Source organism: Mobula birostris, chromosome 3 (genome assembly GCF_030028105.1).
Source record: "Mobula birostris isolate sMobBir1 chromosome 3, sMobBir1.hap1, whole genome shotgun sequence".
Lineage (NCBI taxonomy): Eukaryota > Metazoa > Chordata > Chondrichthyes > Myliobatiformes > Myliobatidae > Mobula > Mobula birostris.
This window is the reverse complement of record NC_092372.1, coordinates 155,022,241-155,040,995: the sequence shown is the minus strand read 5'-3', so window position 1 is coordinate 155,040,995 and position 18,755 is coordinate 155,022,241. Positions and strand designations below refer to the sequence as shown.

Sequence of the window (18,755 nt, the reverse complement as noted above, 5' to 3'; positions counted from 1 at the left end):
CAAGATTCTTGATTGGTCAGGGCATGAAAGGATACGGCAAGAAGGCAGGAGATTGGGGCTGAAAGGAAAATGGATTAGCCATGATGAAACGGCGGAGCACACTGGATGGGCCAAATGGCTTAATTCTGCTCCTATATCTTATGGCCTTGTATTACATATGTACCATATCACCCATCTACAAATGGTTTGTTGGAAAGATTTGTTCAGAGTCTAAAGTACACTCCGTGAGCAATGTCAGCAGAACACACTATGTTAACACTGAGTCAGAACCTCACCAATTTCCTCCTTGCATATCGCAATGCAGCACACTCTACAACCAACAACTCACCAGCTATGCTGTTTCTGCGTTGTCCCTTGTGATCATGCTTAGATCTCCTCAGACCCAATCTTAAAAGAGGTATGCAGGACAAACAGCTGAGATGCTTCACTCCTGGACTAATACTTATGGTGAGGGACTACAGAGGTGATCTAAAGTGGTTACTCGGAAAGATTAAGGACACATCTGGATCACCCTCCTACACAGTGAAGATTGTGTCTGATATCATCTGAAGACAACAATTGATCATTTAAGAGCAGAGTCTACTGTTAGAGAAGAACGGTGTCCAAAGTTATCAAAGCCACTTCCTGCAGTTCCAGAGTCAACTCCCAGAACCTGAGATTGTTTCACAACCACAAGACTCACCTACCAAACAGTGTGGTATTATTCCACAAGAGTAGGAAATCCTCTGCAATTAAGTGTTTTGGCCTGAATGGAACAATATAAGGTTTACTTTGTTGCGGATGTCTATACAGTAATTGTATTATATATTATATTGTGTATATATAAGTTGATATGCGTGTATATAGGTTGAGATGTATTTTATGTCAAATTGGAGTTTATAAACAGGGTGGAGTTTTGTATATTTAATATTTCAGTAATATTTGAGTAATATTGAAAATATATTGTTTGATTAAGCATTCATGTTTAATTAATGTATTGCAAATTAAATGTACAAGTATGTAAATGGCATACGCCGTTACACCACTATGTCATAAGAACACTCATCAATTAAAGTAAAAATGAAATTTGACTGGCATTCCGGACTCCCTTGATTTTCTTCCAGTTTTATGTTTTGGAGTTACAAAGCATTACAGAATACTAGTAATAAGTATTCTTTTTGGTTTGGCTCTGAGCCATTTAGATTTAGCATATATATTGGAAAGGATGATGTTTATTTCAAAATACGTATAACCAGTTTTCCTGGTCTTTTAAGGTGATTCAGCAGAAGTCAGTTGGAAGCAGCTTCTTGATATTAACCCAGATTTGAAGTAATGAGATGTATTTAAAGAGGTTCAGAGAGTTCTGAGTAAACAGGGTCTAACAGCCAAAATTAGTTGGTTGCTGAATCTAGACTTCCCTTTAATGAAATACTGGATATAGATTTGAATAATGCTAACTATAGTAGCTGTGAAAAGATGTTAAGGCCTTTATGGTGGGGATCTTTGATGAGACATCTTGACTTCTTGTGGTAGATACTACTTGTGATGGGGAGGAATGTGCCTATGATCTATTGGACTGAGTGCACTACTGTCTGCAGCTTCCTAAGTTCCTGTACATTTGAGTTGCCGTACCAAACTATGATGATACTTTCGATAGTGCATTTGTAGAAGTTTGTTACAGTATTCAGTGACCAGCTCAGCATCCCTAATCTCCTACAGAAGTAAAGATGCTGTTGAACCTCTGTTGTGAACGCATCTATGTGAAGGACCCAGGACATGTGATTTGTTAATGCTTGAGAATTTAAAACTGCTGACTCTGTCCACTACTGATCCCTAAGTGTAGACTGGTGCAGGTTTTCTTTCCATCCTCTTCTTGAAGTCAACAGTCTGTTCTTTCATTTTACTGATGCTGAGTGAGAAGTTGCTGTTGTGGCAGCACTCAACCAGGCGTTCTATCTCGCTCTGTTAAATCGACTCATCACTATCTGTAATTCATCATAGTAAAATCAAAACAGCTGTTGGGAAAAGAAAAGGAGAATGTGACAATATTGTTGAGTAAAAATAAAAAAATACATAGGACAAAACAATAGCTAGGAAGTAGTAAAAGCTGTTGGGAGCACAAGGAACATTCTATGTGTGGAGATAGTTGATGTGATAAGGGCTTAATGAATAACTTTTCACAAAATGAAAGTTAAGGCAAATAAGAATGAAACATTGGATGGGATAAAAATACCAAAGAGCAAGTATCAGGAGAATGGATAAATGTTAAAGAATATTTGAAATATTGTTTGTTTTCAAGTATGGGCAAAGCAGGAAATTGCAGAAGATTTTGAGTACAGTTTTTCAGTCCTTTGCTGCTGGTGGAGTATTGCCAAGGGCAGACCTTTAGGTATTAGTAGAAGGATTAGACTACAGTTGAGGAAATGTATGCTTTACTTTGGCTGATCTGGAACTCACTGTGTGAAAGGCAGGTAGAGACAGAGATGCTTACCACATTTAAACATTGATTTGGATGGATCTTTTAGGGTAGTGGTCACCAACCTTTTTAAGCCCAAGATCCCCTACCTCGACCTCAGTGAAAGGCAAGATCTACCTACTAAATGGCTTATAAAGAAAAAACAGCTCAGATTGTACTTCCAATTTGAGGCCTTTTATTTGGGTGAATTGTATTTGAATTACACAAAATACTTTTGTCAAACTTTCAAATTAATTCAAACAAGAAAACACTGTAACTATCATATCAAACAGGCCATAGCTGTCTTTCTTTAAGAATATTACAATACTTCACACCTTTAATTCTAAGTTTCATTATTTAATTTTATTTCAACACGAAAAATAAATGATTAAAAATTGACTGTTGCATTCAGTGTGATGACTGGGGCTGAATACTTTCTGCTAGTTCCCTGAAATTTGGCTCATAACTACAGACAGCCAGTCTGAGACAGTCTGTGAGGTGTAGGGTTGCCAACTGTCCGGTATTTCCCCCGCTAAGGTAGAACGTTCCTATGAAACCTTTCGTGCTGAAGTGCTTTACGCCGAAGAAGCAATTACCATTCATTTATATGGAAAAAAATTTTGAGCGTTCCCAGACCCAAAAAAATAACCTACCAAATCATACCAAATAACACATAAAACCTAAAATAACACTAACATATAGTAAAAGCAGGAATGATATGATAAATACACAGACAATATGAAGTAGAAATAATGAAAATTAAGCTAAAACCGATTCGTGGGGTTAAAATATCGGCACGTATGCGCATGCGCACACAGGTGCCCGCGCATAGCTTCATGGTCATGGTAGTCTTTCCCAGGGTAAACACAAATGTCCCGGGATTTGACTGCTATTTTTGTCCCTTATTTGGGAGTGAGAAAGTTGGCAATCCTAGTGAGGTGTCTGTCAGTAAGTCAGCTCCTGTACTTAGATTTAATAATTTTCATCTGTGAAAATGCCAATTCACATAGATCAGTTGACCCGAAGTAGGCACTGACTTTTAGTGCTATGAAACCAACGCGCACACCGCGCATTGCTCAGCCCCATCAGTAGTAATTGCCCCCAGTTTATGAATGGGGATGTCATTTTCACGGACATATTTTTTTAAACTCATTGTAAATATCCTCACCTCTCGTTCTTTCTTTTAATTGCAAAAGAGTGAGGAAGTCCTCCTTTGTTGTAAAATCCTGGAAAGCCATTCTGACAAGTACAACAAGCTGAGCTGTTTGCATTACATCCAGGGATTCATCGAACCGTAGTGAAAAATATCTTCGTCCTCTGACGGTGACTCTACCCTCCTTGTCACTGTTGCAGGGCTAAGCAGTATATTATGTATTGCGGTTGTGATGCTGTTTTTGTTTTTAAAGTCATTAAAACAGTCTCTGCGGTAATAACCATTGCTTCCTTGAATAAATTGCCATCTGTAAAAGGCTTCTTGTGTTTAGCCGAAAGGTGATGTACACGAAATGATGCTTCAATAGCAGGCTTATTTTGAGCAGCATGTTTTGTGGAAAACGATTGCTGGGCCTTCAACCCCGATTTCAGCTCCTCAACTTTCCAGGCACGAATTGCGCTCTTTGGGGGTTAGGTGTCTTTAAATTCCTGGTGTTTAGTGTTGAGGTGCCGCTCCAGATTCCCTCTTTTAGTCAGTGCTTGTGTTTGGTGGCACAACATAATACACACTTGTCTTTCACCAAGGTAAATAGAAATTCCTCTTCCCATTCTGGATGGAATTTGTACGTTTTTGCCTTCTTTCGTGGAGCCTCCGCCATGCTATCAGGATATCACAAGCGATTGCCGATTGCGTCGCCTGTGATCTGGGCTGATATTTACGTGCTGGGTGGCACCTAATTAATTAGCTGGTTTATTTCGGCTTTTTTTTTCTTAAAAAATGTGCTAGGCGTGTCCCGACTACCGCTGCACCCCTGCATGCTTCATGGCCCGGAGGTTGGGGACAGTGCCATATGTTGATGTTTGCGACAGTCTGTACTCTTATCTAATCTGATTGGTCACTTTGATGCAGCACAGGCTACGCTGAAAACGCGGTGCATGGCGGGGGAACTACACGCATGCGCACTGGGCAGAAAGAACGGAACTAAACCCCAGCAACCCGGAAACAATCTCTCTTTACAAACAGCTTTTTAGCAAAAATATTGCTATATTACCATTATCCTAATTAGTATTACTTTTATAATGCTCACATTACAACAGTATTTATGTATTAATTTTTGATTTTTCTTCGGGATCTACTGGGAAAGTCTCAAAGATTGACCAGTCGATCGCGATCAACAGGTTGGCGACCCCTATTTTAGGGTATAGACCTCGTGCTAGAAACTGGAATGAGTTTGTGTAGGATTTTCCTTTGACCAGTACAAGTACAATGGGGAAAATGTCTCTGTGGTTAAGTTTCTAAGATTCTGTCACCTCTGATTTGTACAACTGTTGAAATGTCACATGCTAACCAGTATTACTGCATTGAATAAGGATCTCAATTTAACCTTTACCATTTGACCTTAACAGTCTGAACTGTTTTTTTTGCCAATGTGTTTGAAGTTGTTTGTGAGCATGAACAAGCTTGACTCTCAGGATGGGAGGAGTGGAATCATGCAGGCACATAACTCCACCCAGTCTCAGACAGGTTGGAAGGAAACATAGAAACATAGAAAATAGGTGCAGAAGTAGGCTATTCGGCCCTTCTATTCTGCACTGCCATTCAGTATGATTATGGCTGATCATCCAACTCAGAACCCTGTACCTGCCTTCTCTCCATACCCCCTGATCCCTTTAGCCACAAGGGCCATATCTAACTCCCTCTTAAATAGGCCTCAACTGTTTCCTGTGGCAGAGAATTCCACAGATTCACCACTCTCTGTGTGCAGAAGTTTTTCCTCATCTCGGTCCTAAAAGGCTTCCCCTTTATCCTTAAACTGTGACCCCTCATTCTGGACTTCCCCAACATCGGGAACAATCTTCCTGCATCTAGCCTGTCCAATCCCTTTAGGATTTTATATGTTTCAATAAGATCCCCCCCAATCTTCTAAATTCCAGCGACCATAAGCCTAGTCGATCCAGTCTTTCATCATATGAAAGTCCTGCCATCCTAGGAATCAATCTGGTGAACCTTCTTTGTACTCCCTGTATGGCAAGAATGTCTTTCCTCAGATTAGGAGACCAAAACTGCACACAATCCTCCAGGTGTGGTCTCACCAAGGCCTTGTATAACTGCAGTAGTACCTCCCTGCTCCTGTACTCAAATCCTCTTGCTATGAATGCCAGCATACCATTCACCTTTTTCACCGCCTGCTGTACCTGTATGCCCACTTTCAATGACTGGTGTATAATGACGCCCAGGTCTTGTTGCACCTCCCCTTTTCCTAATCGGCCACCATTCAGATAATAATCTGTTTTCCTGTTTTTGCCACCGAAGTGGATAACTTCACATTTATCCACATTAAATTGCATCTGCCATGAACTTGCCCACTCACCTAACCTATCCAAGTCACCCTGCATCCTCTTAGCACCTTCTCACAGCTAATACTGCCGCCCAGCTTCGTGTCATCCGCAAACTTGGAGATGCTGCATTTAATTCGCTCATCTAAGTCATTAATATATACTGTAAACATCTGGGGTCCCAGCACTGAGCCTTGCGGTACCCCACTAGTCACTGCCTGCCATTCTGAAAAGGTCCCGTTTATTACCAGTCTTTGCTTCCTGTCTGCCAACCAATTCTCTATCCGCATCAATACCATACCTCCAATACTGTGTGCTTTATGTTTGCACACTGATCTCCTGTGTGGGACCTTGTCAAAAGCCTTTTGAAAATCCAAATATACCACATCCACTGGTTCTCCTCTATCCACTCTACTAGTTACATCCTGAAAAAATTCTCTGAGATTCGTCAGACATGATTTTCCTTTCACAAATCCATGCTGACTTTGTCCGATGATTTCACTGCTTTCCAAATGTGCTGTTATCACATCTTTGATAACTGACTCTAGCATTTTCCCCACCACCGATGTTAGGCTAACCGGTCTATAATTCCCCGGTTCCTCTCTCCCTCCTTTTTTAAAAAGTGGGGTTACATTAGCCACCCTCCAATCCTCAGGAATTAGTCCAGAATCTAAAGAGTTTTGAAAAATTATCACTAATGCATCCACTATCTCTTGGGCCACCTCCTTAAGCACTCTGGGATGCAGACCAACTGGCCCTGGGGACTTATCTGCCTTTAATCCCTTCAATTTACCTAACACCACTTCCCTACTAACATGTATTTCCCTCAGTTCCTCCATCTCACTGGACCCTCTGTCCCCTACTATTTCCGGAAGATTATTTACGTCCTCCTTTGTGAAGACAGAACCAAAGTACTTATTCAATTTGTCTGCCATGTCTTTGTTCCCCATGATCAATTCACCTATTTCTTACTGTAAGGGATCTACATTTGTCTTAACCAATCTTTTTCTTTTCACATATCTATAAAAGCTTTTACAGTCAGTTTTTATGTTCCCTGCCAGTTTTCTCTCATAATCTTTTTTCCCTTTCCAAATTAAGCCCTTTGTCCCCCTCTGCTGGACTCTGAATTTCTCCCAGTCCTCAGGTGAGCCGCTTTTCTGGCTAATTTATATGTTTCTTCTTCGGAATTGATACTATCCCTAATTTCCCTTGTCAGCCACGGGTGCACGACCTTCCCTGGTTTATTCTTTTGCCAAACTGGGATGAACAATTGTTGTAGTTCCTCCATGCGATCTTTAAATGCTTGCCATTGCATATCCACTGTCAACCCTTTAAGTATCATTTGCCAGTCTATCTTAGCTAATTCATGTCTCATACCTTCAATGTTACCCTTCTTTAAGTTCAGAAACTTTGTTTCTGAATTAACTATGTCACTCTCCATCTTAATGAAGAATTCCACCATATTATGGTCACTCTTACCCAAGGGGCCTCTCACGACAAGATTGCTAATTAGCCCTTCCTCATTGCTCAATACCCAGTCTAGAATGGCCTGCTCTTTAGTTGGTTCCTCGACATGTTGGTTCAGAAAACCATACCGCATACATTCCAAGAAATCCTCTTCCTCAGCACGCTTACCAATGTGGTTCACTCAATCTATATGTAGATTGAAGTCACCCATTATAACTGCTGTTCCTTTATTGCACGCATTTCTAATTTCCTGTTTAATACCATCCCCAACCTCACTACTACTGTTAGGTGGCCTGTACACAACTCCCACCAGCGTTTTCTGCCCCTTAGTGTTATGCAACTCTACCCATATTGATTCCACATCCTCCTGGCTAATGTCCTTCCTTTCTATTGCGTTAATTTCCTCTCTAACCAGCAATGCTACCCCACCTCCTTTTTTTTCATGTCTGTCCCTCCTGAATATTGAATATCCCTGAATGTTGAGCTCCCATCCTTGGTCACCCTGGAGCCATGTCTCTGTGATCCCAACTGTATCATATTCAATAATAACAATCTGCACTTTTAATTCATCCACCTTGTTACGAATGCTCCTTGCATTGACACACCAAGTCTTCAGGCTTGCTTTTACAACACTCTTAGCCCTTATACAGTTATGTTGAAAAGTGGTCCTTTTTGATTTTTGCCCTGGATTTGCCACCCTGCCACTTTTACTTTTCACCTTACTACTTTTTGCTTCTACCTTCATTTTACACCCCTCTCTCTCTTTGCACTTGTTCCCATCCTCCTGCCACATTAGTTTAAATCCAATTGAACAACAGTAGCAAATGCTCCCCCTAGGACATTGGTTCCAGTCCAGTCCAGGTGCAGACTGTCCTGTTTGTACCGGCCCCACCTCCTCTAGAACTGTTTCCAATGCCCCAGAAATTTGAATCCCTCCCCCTTGCACCATTTTTCAAGCCACGTATTCATCTGATATATCCTCCTACTTCTACTCTGACTAGCATGTGGCACTGGTAGTAATCCAGAGATTATTACCTTTCTGGCCCTACTTTTTAGTTTATCTCCTAACTCCCTAAATTCACCTTGTAGGACTTCATCCCGTTTTTTTCCTATATTGTTGGTACCTATGTGCACCACGACCACTGGCTATTCACCCTCCCACTCCAGGATGTCCTGCAGCCACTCAGAGACATCCTTGATCCTTGCACCAGGGAGGCAACATACCCTCCTGGTGTCTCGTTTGCGGCCACAGAAACGCCTATCTATTCCCCTTACAATCAAATCCCCTATCACTATAGCTCTCCCACTCCTTTTCCTTCCCTCCTGTGCCACAGAGCCACCCATGGTGCCATGAACTTGGCTGCTGCTGCCTTCCCCTGATGAGACATCTCCCCCAACAGTATCCAAAACAGTACATCTGTTTAGGAGGGAGATGACCTCAGGGGACTCCTGCACTACCTGCCTACTGCTACGCTGTTTAGTGGCCACCCATTCCCTTTCTGCCTGTGTCGCCTTTACCTGCGGTGTGGCCAACTCACTGAACGTGCTAGTCACAACTTTCTCAGCATCGTGGATGCTCCATTATAGATCCAGTCGCAGCTCCAGCTGCTCAATGCGATCTGACAGAAGCTGCAGCTGGACACACTTCCTGCACACATAGTCATCAGGGACACTGGAAGTATCCCTGATTTCCCACATGCTGCAGGATGAACAATCCTCGGGGCCTACCTCAGCTGTCATGGCCTACCCAATACGCTACAGCCTCGCCGCCTTCCTTGCTTCAAATAAAATACCGCTGCAGACCATTCTCCTTTTAAAGGAACTTGCCCAGCCTTACCTCACTTGGAGTGAAGCTTGTCCCCAGCCTCTGCTCATCGAAGCCTCTCGAGACAAAGCCTTTCTACTCTGTCTCCCTCTACTCCATCGCCCTCTCCCTCAAACTGCTCTCTTTTAAATACTCCCGCTGCCGCACGGACCGACGTACATGCGCTTGCGCAGTCCTGTCCCGAAAATAGTTCAGGTTATAAAAGATAAACTGAGAAGCATGAAAGGAAATGAAATCCAGACCAAAGTTATGCATTTCTCTATTTCATGACAAAAACAAAAAAAATGTCAAGAGCACACTGAGTTGCTAAAGAACAGAAGTATCAGAATACACTTGAATTTGCTTTAGCAGGACCTTAGTGCTGCCCTATGTTCCAAGCAAGAAAAGCCAAAGAAATGGTATGTTGCCAGAGCTCATGATCACCCATTTGAAGCTAATGCCCCAGTATTTGTACAAAATGTCACACGAGGAATCTTGTTATCAGGGAGCATCATTGATTGCAGTGAACCAGTTTAATCTATGCTTTGTTTCAATGTTAGCCATGTGATGAAGCGTCAAGACCACAAGACATCATGCATTACAATATCAAGTGGACCGCTGAAGATTTTCTTGACTCAGAACTGGAGGTTTATTCACTTTCAACATAAATGAATGTTGTAGAGGAGGACGCATCATGAGAATATCATCTATTGAGGGTGATGTAGTTCTTGTCTATCCAATTGGGTTTAAGTATGATTTGCTTCCTCTGCATTTCTTCGGGTTCTGAGGAATCTGCAGATTCAGATTCATCAATTTATCACATTTTATTGAAGCATGCACTGAAATGCATTGTTTGCATTAACAGTCAACACAATCTAAGGATGTACTGGGGCAGCCAGCAAGGGTCGTAACATATTTTGTCGCCAACATAGTACGCCCACTATATTCGCAGAACAAAACAAGCAGCAGCAGCAGCAACAACAACTAAACAGCAACAGCAAAACAAGTCTCATTCCTCCTTCTGAACAGGAACAGGCACACACACACACACACACACACACACAGATAGCCCTCCAACCCACCAAGGTATGACCCTCCAGAACCTCCAGCCTCCAGTGGACTCAAAGACCTTGGCAGACTAGCAGACCCAGGGCCTTAGCCATCAGGCCTCGACTTCCAGACTTCCAGTTGACCATCGGGCTTTGATCTTTGGTGTCGAACGCAGGACTTGCTGATAATGACCCTGAACTCTAGGCTTCAAACTCCGGACTCTAATGACTGGAACCTTGAACACTAGCCTTGAACTCTGGTCTTACTGACTCGAATGCCTAGGGAGTTACAGGCCTTTGTGCCTCCTACACGCATGGAACTCCAATCCTGGAATCTGGCAAAAACTCAGGGACATGGGTGGGACACTAGGCATCATCTTCGCTAGTCTGCTGGCCAGATATCTGACCATGTTGCTAGCGTTAAGCAAGGAGCAAAGGCCTAGACTCCAGCCTGACCTCTCATTCCCTTACATCCCTGTGCCTGAGCCCTAACTTCTCTCTCTGTCTCTAAAAACATCCCTACGAACTTAATAAACAATAGTCTGAGCCACAACGTTGACAGAGACTGCATCTTAGCACCATCTTGACCAGAAGCCATAATTTATATAATTTAGTTGCAGCCAAAGTTTAAGCAGGAGATGATTGACAGGACACCCCGCTGGATATTTTGGGTGATGGTGATTTTTTTTTTGCCATTTCTGCTGGATTTCCAGCTGTTTTCATTTTTCATTGAGAGATTCAGTTCCACTTCAGATGTTGCTCCCCATTTTGTTTGGTTATTGTTCTTGTGTTTCAGTGAATCAGAGAAGATGCGGCGTTTTCTTCAGGAAGACTTTAAGAACATCCTTGGATTCTTTCTTCCTGAAAAGCTTTTGCCAAAGTAGAGCTAGAACAGAATACCAGTTTTGGGATTCTGGTGCCAGGTGTATCTGTGATTTCTCCATCAAGTCAGCTTTGTGAAATTTGACCCTCGATGCTGGTAATGTCGGACTGGGATGTTAATGTTGATTTTTTTTATAGTACTTAATTGATATAGAGGTTTTGTGGCATCTCTGCAGTGCTTTGACATGCCTACTGCAGGTCCTGTATGTCTCTGGTACATACTGTGAGTACATGGGATGGCAAGATTACTACTGACTGGTAGAACACGAACGTTTTACCAATTTTGAACTCCATGATTCACAATGAGCTAGGAAATTATGACATAGATTGAACTTGTTAACATGGGAATTTTGACTTTGCAGTTGTAGTGATTGGAATTTTTGAGTTTGTTTTGCATGTTATTTTGTCAACGCTAATGAGGAAGAGTTGTAATAATCCTTGGAAGCAACAATGTTCCTTCAAGAGAGGTTATGATTATTTTGTAATTTTGGTGTTTGGATAACATGAATATAAAATACCTTCACACATAAAAGAGCTTGTTAAACCAGAATGGTGCTATTATGAAGCATCTTGCCAAGAAGCTTGGCATCCTTCATTAAACAGATTATATGAGTTGGACTCGGCATGTACAACATAATTTGTGAAGCGAAACATTAATATCGATGAACTTTCAGCAAAATTGATATAAGAGCATTGACTTGAAATATTAACCCTGTTTCTCTTTCCGTAAGTGCTGGCTGTGCTGTTAAGTATTTACAGTGTCCTCTGTACGACATAAGATTTTCAGCAGTTGTAGTATTTTTCTTTCAATATCTCCTGTCCTTGAGTTCCTCATCTGCAAATCAGATTCCAAGTACTGCATGAATTACACCCCAGGGAACCAAGCCATTTAATTAATATACCTCTATTTCTAGACTGCATTATAGTCCTGGTACAAATGTGGACATAAAAGCACTGAATTAACGAGCTGGATGTTAGGGTAGAAGGGTGGGTTGGCAAGTTTGCAGATGACACAAAGGTTGGTGTTGTAGATAGTGTAGAGGATTGTCAAAGATTGCAGAGGGACATTGATAGGATGCAGAAGTGGGCTGAGAAGTGGCAGATGGAGTTCAACCCGGAGAAGTGTGAAGTGGTACACTTTGGAAGGACAAACTCCAAGGCAGAGTACAAAATAAATGGCAGGATACTTGGTAGTGTGGAGGAGCAGAGGGATCTGGAGGTACATGTCCACAGACCCCTGAAAGTTGCCTCACAGGTGGATAGGGTAGTTAAGAAAGCTTATGGGGTGTTAGCTTTCATAAGTCGAGGGATAGAGTTTAAGAGTCGCGATGTAATGATGCAGCTCTGTAAAACTCTGGTTAGGCCACACTTGGAGTACTGTGTCCAGTTCTGGTCGCCTCACTATAGCAAGGATGTGGAAGCATTGGAAAGGGTACAGAGGAGATTTACCAGGATGCTGCCTGGTTCAGAGAGTATGCATTATGATCAGAGATTAAGGGAGCTAGGGCTTTACTCTTTGGAGAGAAGGAGGATGAGAGGAGACATGATAGAGGTGTACAAGATAATAAGAGGAATAGATAGAGTGGATAGCCAGCACCTCTTCCCCAGGGCACCACTGCTCAATACAAGAGGACATGGCTTTAAGGTAAGGGGTGGGAAGTTCAAGGGGGAATATTAGAGGAAGGTTTTTTACTCAGAGAGTTGTTGGTGCATGGAATGCACTGCCTGAGTCAGTTGTGGAGGCAGATACACTAGTGAAGTTTAAGAGACTACTGAACAGGTATATGGAGGAATTTAAGTTGGGGGCTTATATGGGAGGCAGGGTTTGAGGGTTGGCACAACATTGTAGGCCGAAGGGCCTGTACTGTGCTGTACTATTCTATGTTCTATGAATACTAGAGGCAAATTGAGAGTAACCTCACTTATCAACAGCAGCATTTGATCCTGTGTGCTACTGAAGAACGCCAGTGACAATTGAAAAAACTTTCTGTTGGCTGTTGTCATATTGCAAAGTAAAATGCTTATGGCTCAAAGTTCATAGTAAATTTATTATCATATAAGTACATATATGTCACAGTATTACAACCCTGAGATTCATGTTCTATCCAGCAATTACTATAAACACAAGAAACACAACAGAATCAATAAATGACTGCACCCAACAGGATGGACAACAAACAATGTGCTCAAAAAACCAACAAACTGGTCAAATACAAAAAGAAAGAGAAAATAGTAATAATAATTATAAATAAATAAGCAATAAATATTGAGAATATGAGATGAAGAGTCCTAGAAAGTGAGTCCACAGGTTGTGAGAACAGTTTAGTGATGGGGTGAGTGAAATTATCTTCTCTGGTTCAAGTGCTTAATAGTTGAGGGGTAATAATTGATACTGAACCTGAGGCTCCTGTATCATCTTCCTGATGGCAGCAATGAGGAGAAAGCGTGGCCTGAATGGTAGGTGTCCCTGAAGATGCATGCTGCTTTCTTGCGACAGCAGTCTATGGAGATGTGCTCAATGGTGGGGAGGGCTTTACGCTTGATGGACTGGGCCGTATCCACTAGTTTTTGTAGTCTTTTCCATACAAGAGCGTTCGTGTTTCCATACCAGTCTCTGATGCAACCAAGCAGTATACTCTCCATCACACATCTATAAAAGTGCATGAATGTTTTAGATGACATGCCAAACCTTCACAGCTTCTAAGAAAGTAGAATTGCTGCTGTGCTTTCTTTGTAACTGGTTCTTCATTTTTAGAGGTTAATCATCCAAGCCTTCATGGCACTGCTAATATTCAGGAGAATGAGTGGGAATCTTATTGAAACATAAAGTTATGAAAGGGATAGATGAGAAAGAGGCAGGAAAGTTATTTTCACTGGTGAGTGAGACAAGAACTAAGGGACATAAACTTAAGGTTCTGGAGAATAGATTTTGGATGGAGATGAGTAGAAACTGCTTTTCCCAGAGAGTAATGAATTTGTGGAATTCTTTGCCCATGGAAGCAGTATGTACGGGTTTTCTTTTTTTTATGTCACTGCGTAGTCTAATTAAAATAGCTTCTTTGTTATGTTATAATTGAAAGGGCTTCTTTGTTATGTTAACTGCTGAGAAAGGCCTCCCGCTAGCAGTTTGTTCGAATCACGTTACTGATAAGAAGATGCTATGAACCAATTGGGATAGTTGTTATGTTTTTGGTGTATCTGTAGGATATTGTATGTGCGGGGTTTTGGGGGAGAAGGTGGGAGAGAGAGAGACAGAGGATGGACCAGGTGCTGTGAGTCCGCTAATGGAGTCGGACCCCAAGCAGGGCATTTGGCGAGGAGAGGAGACGGAGACTGACTGGTGTGGAGCGTCTGGTCGACCACTGTTGTTGGTCCCAGGCAGCCAGTCGAGGTGGTCCAAGGGGTCGCAGGGTGAAGAAGAAGGGTCCAGAGCTCCAACTGTTTGTGCACGAAGAAATTGAACTTTGATAAGTGTGGCGCCTTTTATTTTCCTTTTATATTTTATTCTCTATTAATTATATAGTTCCGGTAATATCTATAAACTGTAAATCATTTAATTATCTGGTGTATTGTCTGTTATTTGGGCGGGGTGGGGTACATCACACAGCATCCACACAAACCGATGACCCAGTTTGGCGGGGCCGAGGGCTACTTCCCTAGACGACAGCGAGCCGAGCGACCCTGAGGCTGGCCAGTGGGGCTACATGTAGATGCTACGTCATTAAATACATTTAAGACACAGATAAAAATTTGCCATTCGGAGCAGTAAAGGTTTATGTGTAAAAAGCAGGTAGATAGACCGGAGTCCACGGCCAGATCAGCCATGATCTTATTGATGACAAAGCAGGCTTGATGGGCCAAATGGTCTACTCCTGCTTCTATATCTTATGTTCTCATACCATCGGCAACACTATCAGCCTTCAGCAGTCAGGCTATAAATTCTGCAATTCTTTTTCATCTTTTAAGACTTTATTTTTAAAGTTACTGTTACCATTTTTGACTAAGATACTGGTCATCTGCCCAATGTTTCAATGTTATTTTAGTATCGATACGTTTCCCTGGAAGATACTTTTGGTGGTATTCTGCTTTATAAACATTATGAAATTGAAGATCTGCAAATTATTTTAACAATAATTTATGTATTTAATTTTGCTTACATAATTATGTACAATTATTTAGAAGTTCAGGTTGATAATTGCAGAAATCTTGTTTGAATAATTCAAAGTTGGAGATAATGGGTTTCTTTTTATTACTTCATCCTATTCACAGAACACTCGCATTACTCCAAAGATCGTTTCAATAAAATCACTGTGCAAGTTCACACTTCCTTTTCCCTGTTACACTTCTGTGCATAAATATTTAAAAAGGAGCGCTCAGGATGCAAGTTAAAATGGAAAGAGTTGCATCTGTTACCAGAAACCAGTCTTTAATGTTGTGTTGATATTTTGTTGCTGAATTGTGATGTTGGAATCTGGCAAAAGATTCTGAAATGCATTTCATTAGCTTGTGACTTTAATCTATTTTGTTGTTGTTATAGTGAGATAAATCTTTTAAGGTATTAAGCCATCAAAGCATTTTGCATGTTTGATGGAGGTTGAGCTGAAATAATATAGGTAATAGCACCTCAGGTGTTGATAACTTATGAAGTTTAATTTCAGCCTTTTGATGCAATTCTGATTTAGTAGTTAAGCTTTCACTTGCTAAACTCTGTAATTTCAGAGTAACAATTCTGATGCTTTCTTCTTTAAGAAACTCCTAAAGACATCTGATTTTGGACAACTACTTGGTATCTGTTCTGAGATCAATTTCAATATCAAATTTGATATTTTTATTTGTTGATAACCCATAGTATTAGGGATGGTTCATAATATTAAAACCATTATATAAATGCAAATTACTAATGCTATAATCCTTTAGAGAATGAGATTTGCAATAATTTAGTCGGACTACACATTCTTTCAAAGGTCTATACTTTGAGTTGTATCTGAAAACTTGGGAAATCTGCTCGTATGTGTGAGTCTTCATTCTCACACTCAGTGCATCAATGAATTCTATAAAAGTCTAAAAGATACAATTTGCAATAAAAATGGAGAACACTAGAAATCCTCAGGCGGTGAGGCAGCAGCATCATCAGAAGGGGATACAGTTGACATTTCAGGTTAATACCTCTCCAGAAAACTGATCTGATGAACATTTACAACTTTCTCAAAAGTTATTTACAGATAATAATCCCTAATATTAGCAAGGGGAATGTTTTCTTTACAACCTCTCTATAAAAAATGAATCTTTAGAATATAGGTTTAAAGCAGTTTTGTTTCCAAAGAACTGCATCTATACTGACATGTTTGTAATGTCTTTTTATTTGAACAGCACTGGTTAGACCATACAAAACTCATCAAGAAACAAATGAAAAGTAAGTACCTGTCGTTAAATACAACAATAGATTCAAAGTTCAGTATGTAGTATTTATTTTGATTGAAATCTATAATTTGACAGGCATTTTACATGATGTAACATAGATATTTTGTAATGAAGTATTTGATAAATCTGATAGAAAGTCACGATCCAACATGGAAAATAATATATTTACTTTTCCCAGTTGGGCCTCCTTACAGCTTACACTTCAGAATAAAATTCTATTCCTCTGAACCAAACAATCTTCGTGAAGAATTTACAAGGTAGGAATGTCATGTTGATATAATAATTATAGTAAATAGCAGTAAGTTTTTCTAAATATTATAATTGCTTTAGGGATGTGATTAATTGTGGAAATTATTGTTCATCCATGTTGTCTTAAATCACTGAGAGTCAAGTTTGCAGGAGGGGACTTGAGGGAACCATACTATAAGTAACAGGTTTCCTTCTTTCATTGAGATCAATAGTGAGCCTTTTGAGTATTTAGAAACAAATCAGCCCCTTTCATAAACTCTCTTCTAGTCATAGTTCAAAAATTATTATATTTAATAAATTTAGTGCTCCAGTGATGATTTGAGCATTCTCATTTTGCATAATAATCACTAGCCACAAAAAGCACTATTAAAGGGGAATAAATTTTGGATCTCATAAACAATGTTCACTCTTTTTTTTACAGCTGTGTAGACCAACCATTGTCTCAGCAGGAAATTTTTACATGGCCTGAAAATTGTACAACACTTTAAATGTTTAAGTGTAAAAAAAATTCCAGCTGTGCCGAAACAAAGAAGCATTTCAGTTACTGCACAGATGCACAAATGCATAGCTGAGAGGGATCAGCGCTAGTAAATACAACATTACACCTTGTTACCTATTAACCTTCAGTTACAAATTTTTTTATAAGGGCATTCTCTGTCAATTTCTCTTTTAATTGTTCATTCCTTTGTACTTATGCTCTTTTAATTCTCTTCAACATCCTCTACACCCATGTCCTACCTTCTGGCTGTTGTTTGTAAAACTTGGAATAGTGGAAAGAGGATAGACTCGTATGTTCTCAGGAGTAGTGAACATTGTCCTGAAATATCAGGACATGTACTGCTGACACGATGACTTTTTTTTTGTTGTGCCTCCTTTCTCATTTGTATTATCACAATGGACAAGTGCCTTTCTCCAATTGTCATTGTGAACTGAGGAGTCTGCCATTACATGGTATTTATATCTGATTTGATTGCTCTTTTTATACATGTCAAGGTCTCTTGCAACATTTCACAGTTGACCATTCAGCTGCTCCATTTTGTTCTTTTTTTGGGTAACTTCAAAACATGAAATGAATTCAAAGGACAACAAGCGAGCTGAGAAATGCAAGTCTTAGTTCTTTACTTTAACGAGGTGCACACATATCTCATGGTAGCGTGATATATGCAAAGATTTCTTACTCTAGTGGGATAACACCTTTCCTAACAAGGAGGATCAGTCTGCTTGGCAGGTGAGACTTATGGCTGTGAAATAATTTTAGGTTCTGAGGCCTCCTCCATTGCTGGTGTAGCAGTTGACTCTGAAACTGCAGGAAATGGTTCTGACAGCTTTGGACACTTTCCTTCTCAACTGTTGTCTCTTTTTTTTCCTGCTTTTTCTTTTTTGTGTTCCTTCTCATGTCTTTCTCTTTCTTGCTCATGTTCTTTCTTTCTATCTATCTCTTCTCTCCTTTGCAACTTGTCTTTTTTTTTTGCTTTTCCTTTTTCTTCTTTCTAGGATGTGCATCTTCATCTTTAGAAAGTGCATTTAGTTCACTGGAGTATTCTCTTATTAATCTTTCTCTTGCTCCCTTTACAATCTGCTCTCCTTTTGGTTTCCTCATCCACAACAACATTTGATGAATCCTCTATTTTCATATCTCCATTGACTCCTTTCTTTTTGTCTCCCAGTTGAAGTTCATGCAATAACCTTAATGCACACAGAGCAGATTCAGATTCTTTATACACACAAAATCCGAATGCTTTTAACTTTCCTGAAGCTCCTTGAGCTCTTTTCCAGTTTAAAACCAAGCCACATTTCGCAAGTAATTGCTTGATTAACATATCAGAAACTTTCTCAGATATGTTGCCAACAAAGAATTGTGTAGTCGGACCAGTACTTCATCACTTTCAAGATTCCTCTGAGTGACACGGTCCTTCCTTGGTCCAATATGCTTTCCAACCAGAGGCACAGAGGTTGGCAC

At 40.5% G+C, this 18,755-nt stretch overlaps 1 protein-coding gene across 1 annotated transcript in view; it reads left to right on the top strand.

Moving 5' to 3' along the window:
• LOC140195704 (band 4.1-like protein 4B) overlaps window positions 1-18,755 on the top strand; it is a 283,259-nt gene that overhangs the window by 117,582 nt on the left and 146,922 nt on the right. Inside the window, exons 3-4 of the mRNA XM_072254417.1 lie at window positions 16,496-16,538; window positions 16,725-16,803. Of these exons, the coding sequence (XP_072110518.1) occupies window positions 16,496-16,538; window positions 16,725-16,803 (122 nt within the window). The remainder of the gene's footprint in view (window positions 1-16,495; window positions 16,539-16,724; window positions 16,804-18,755) is intronic.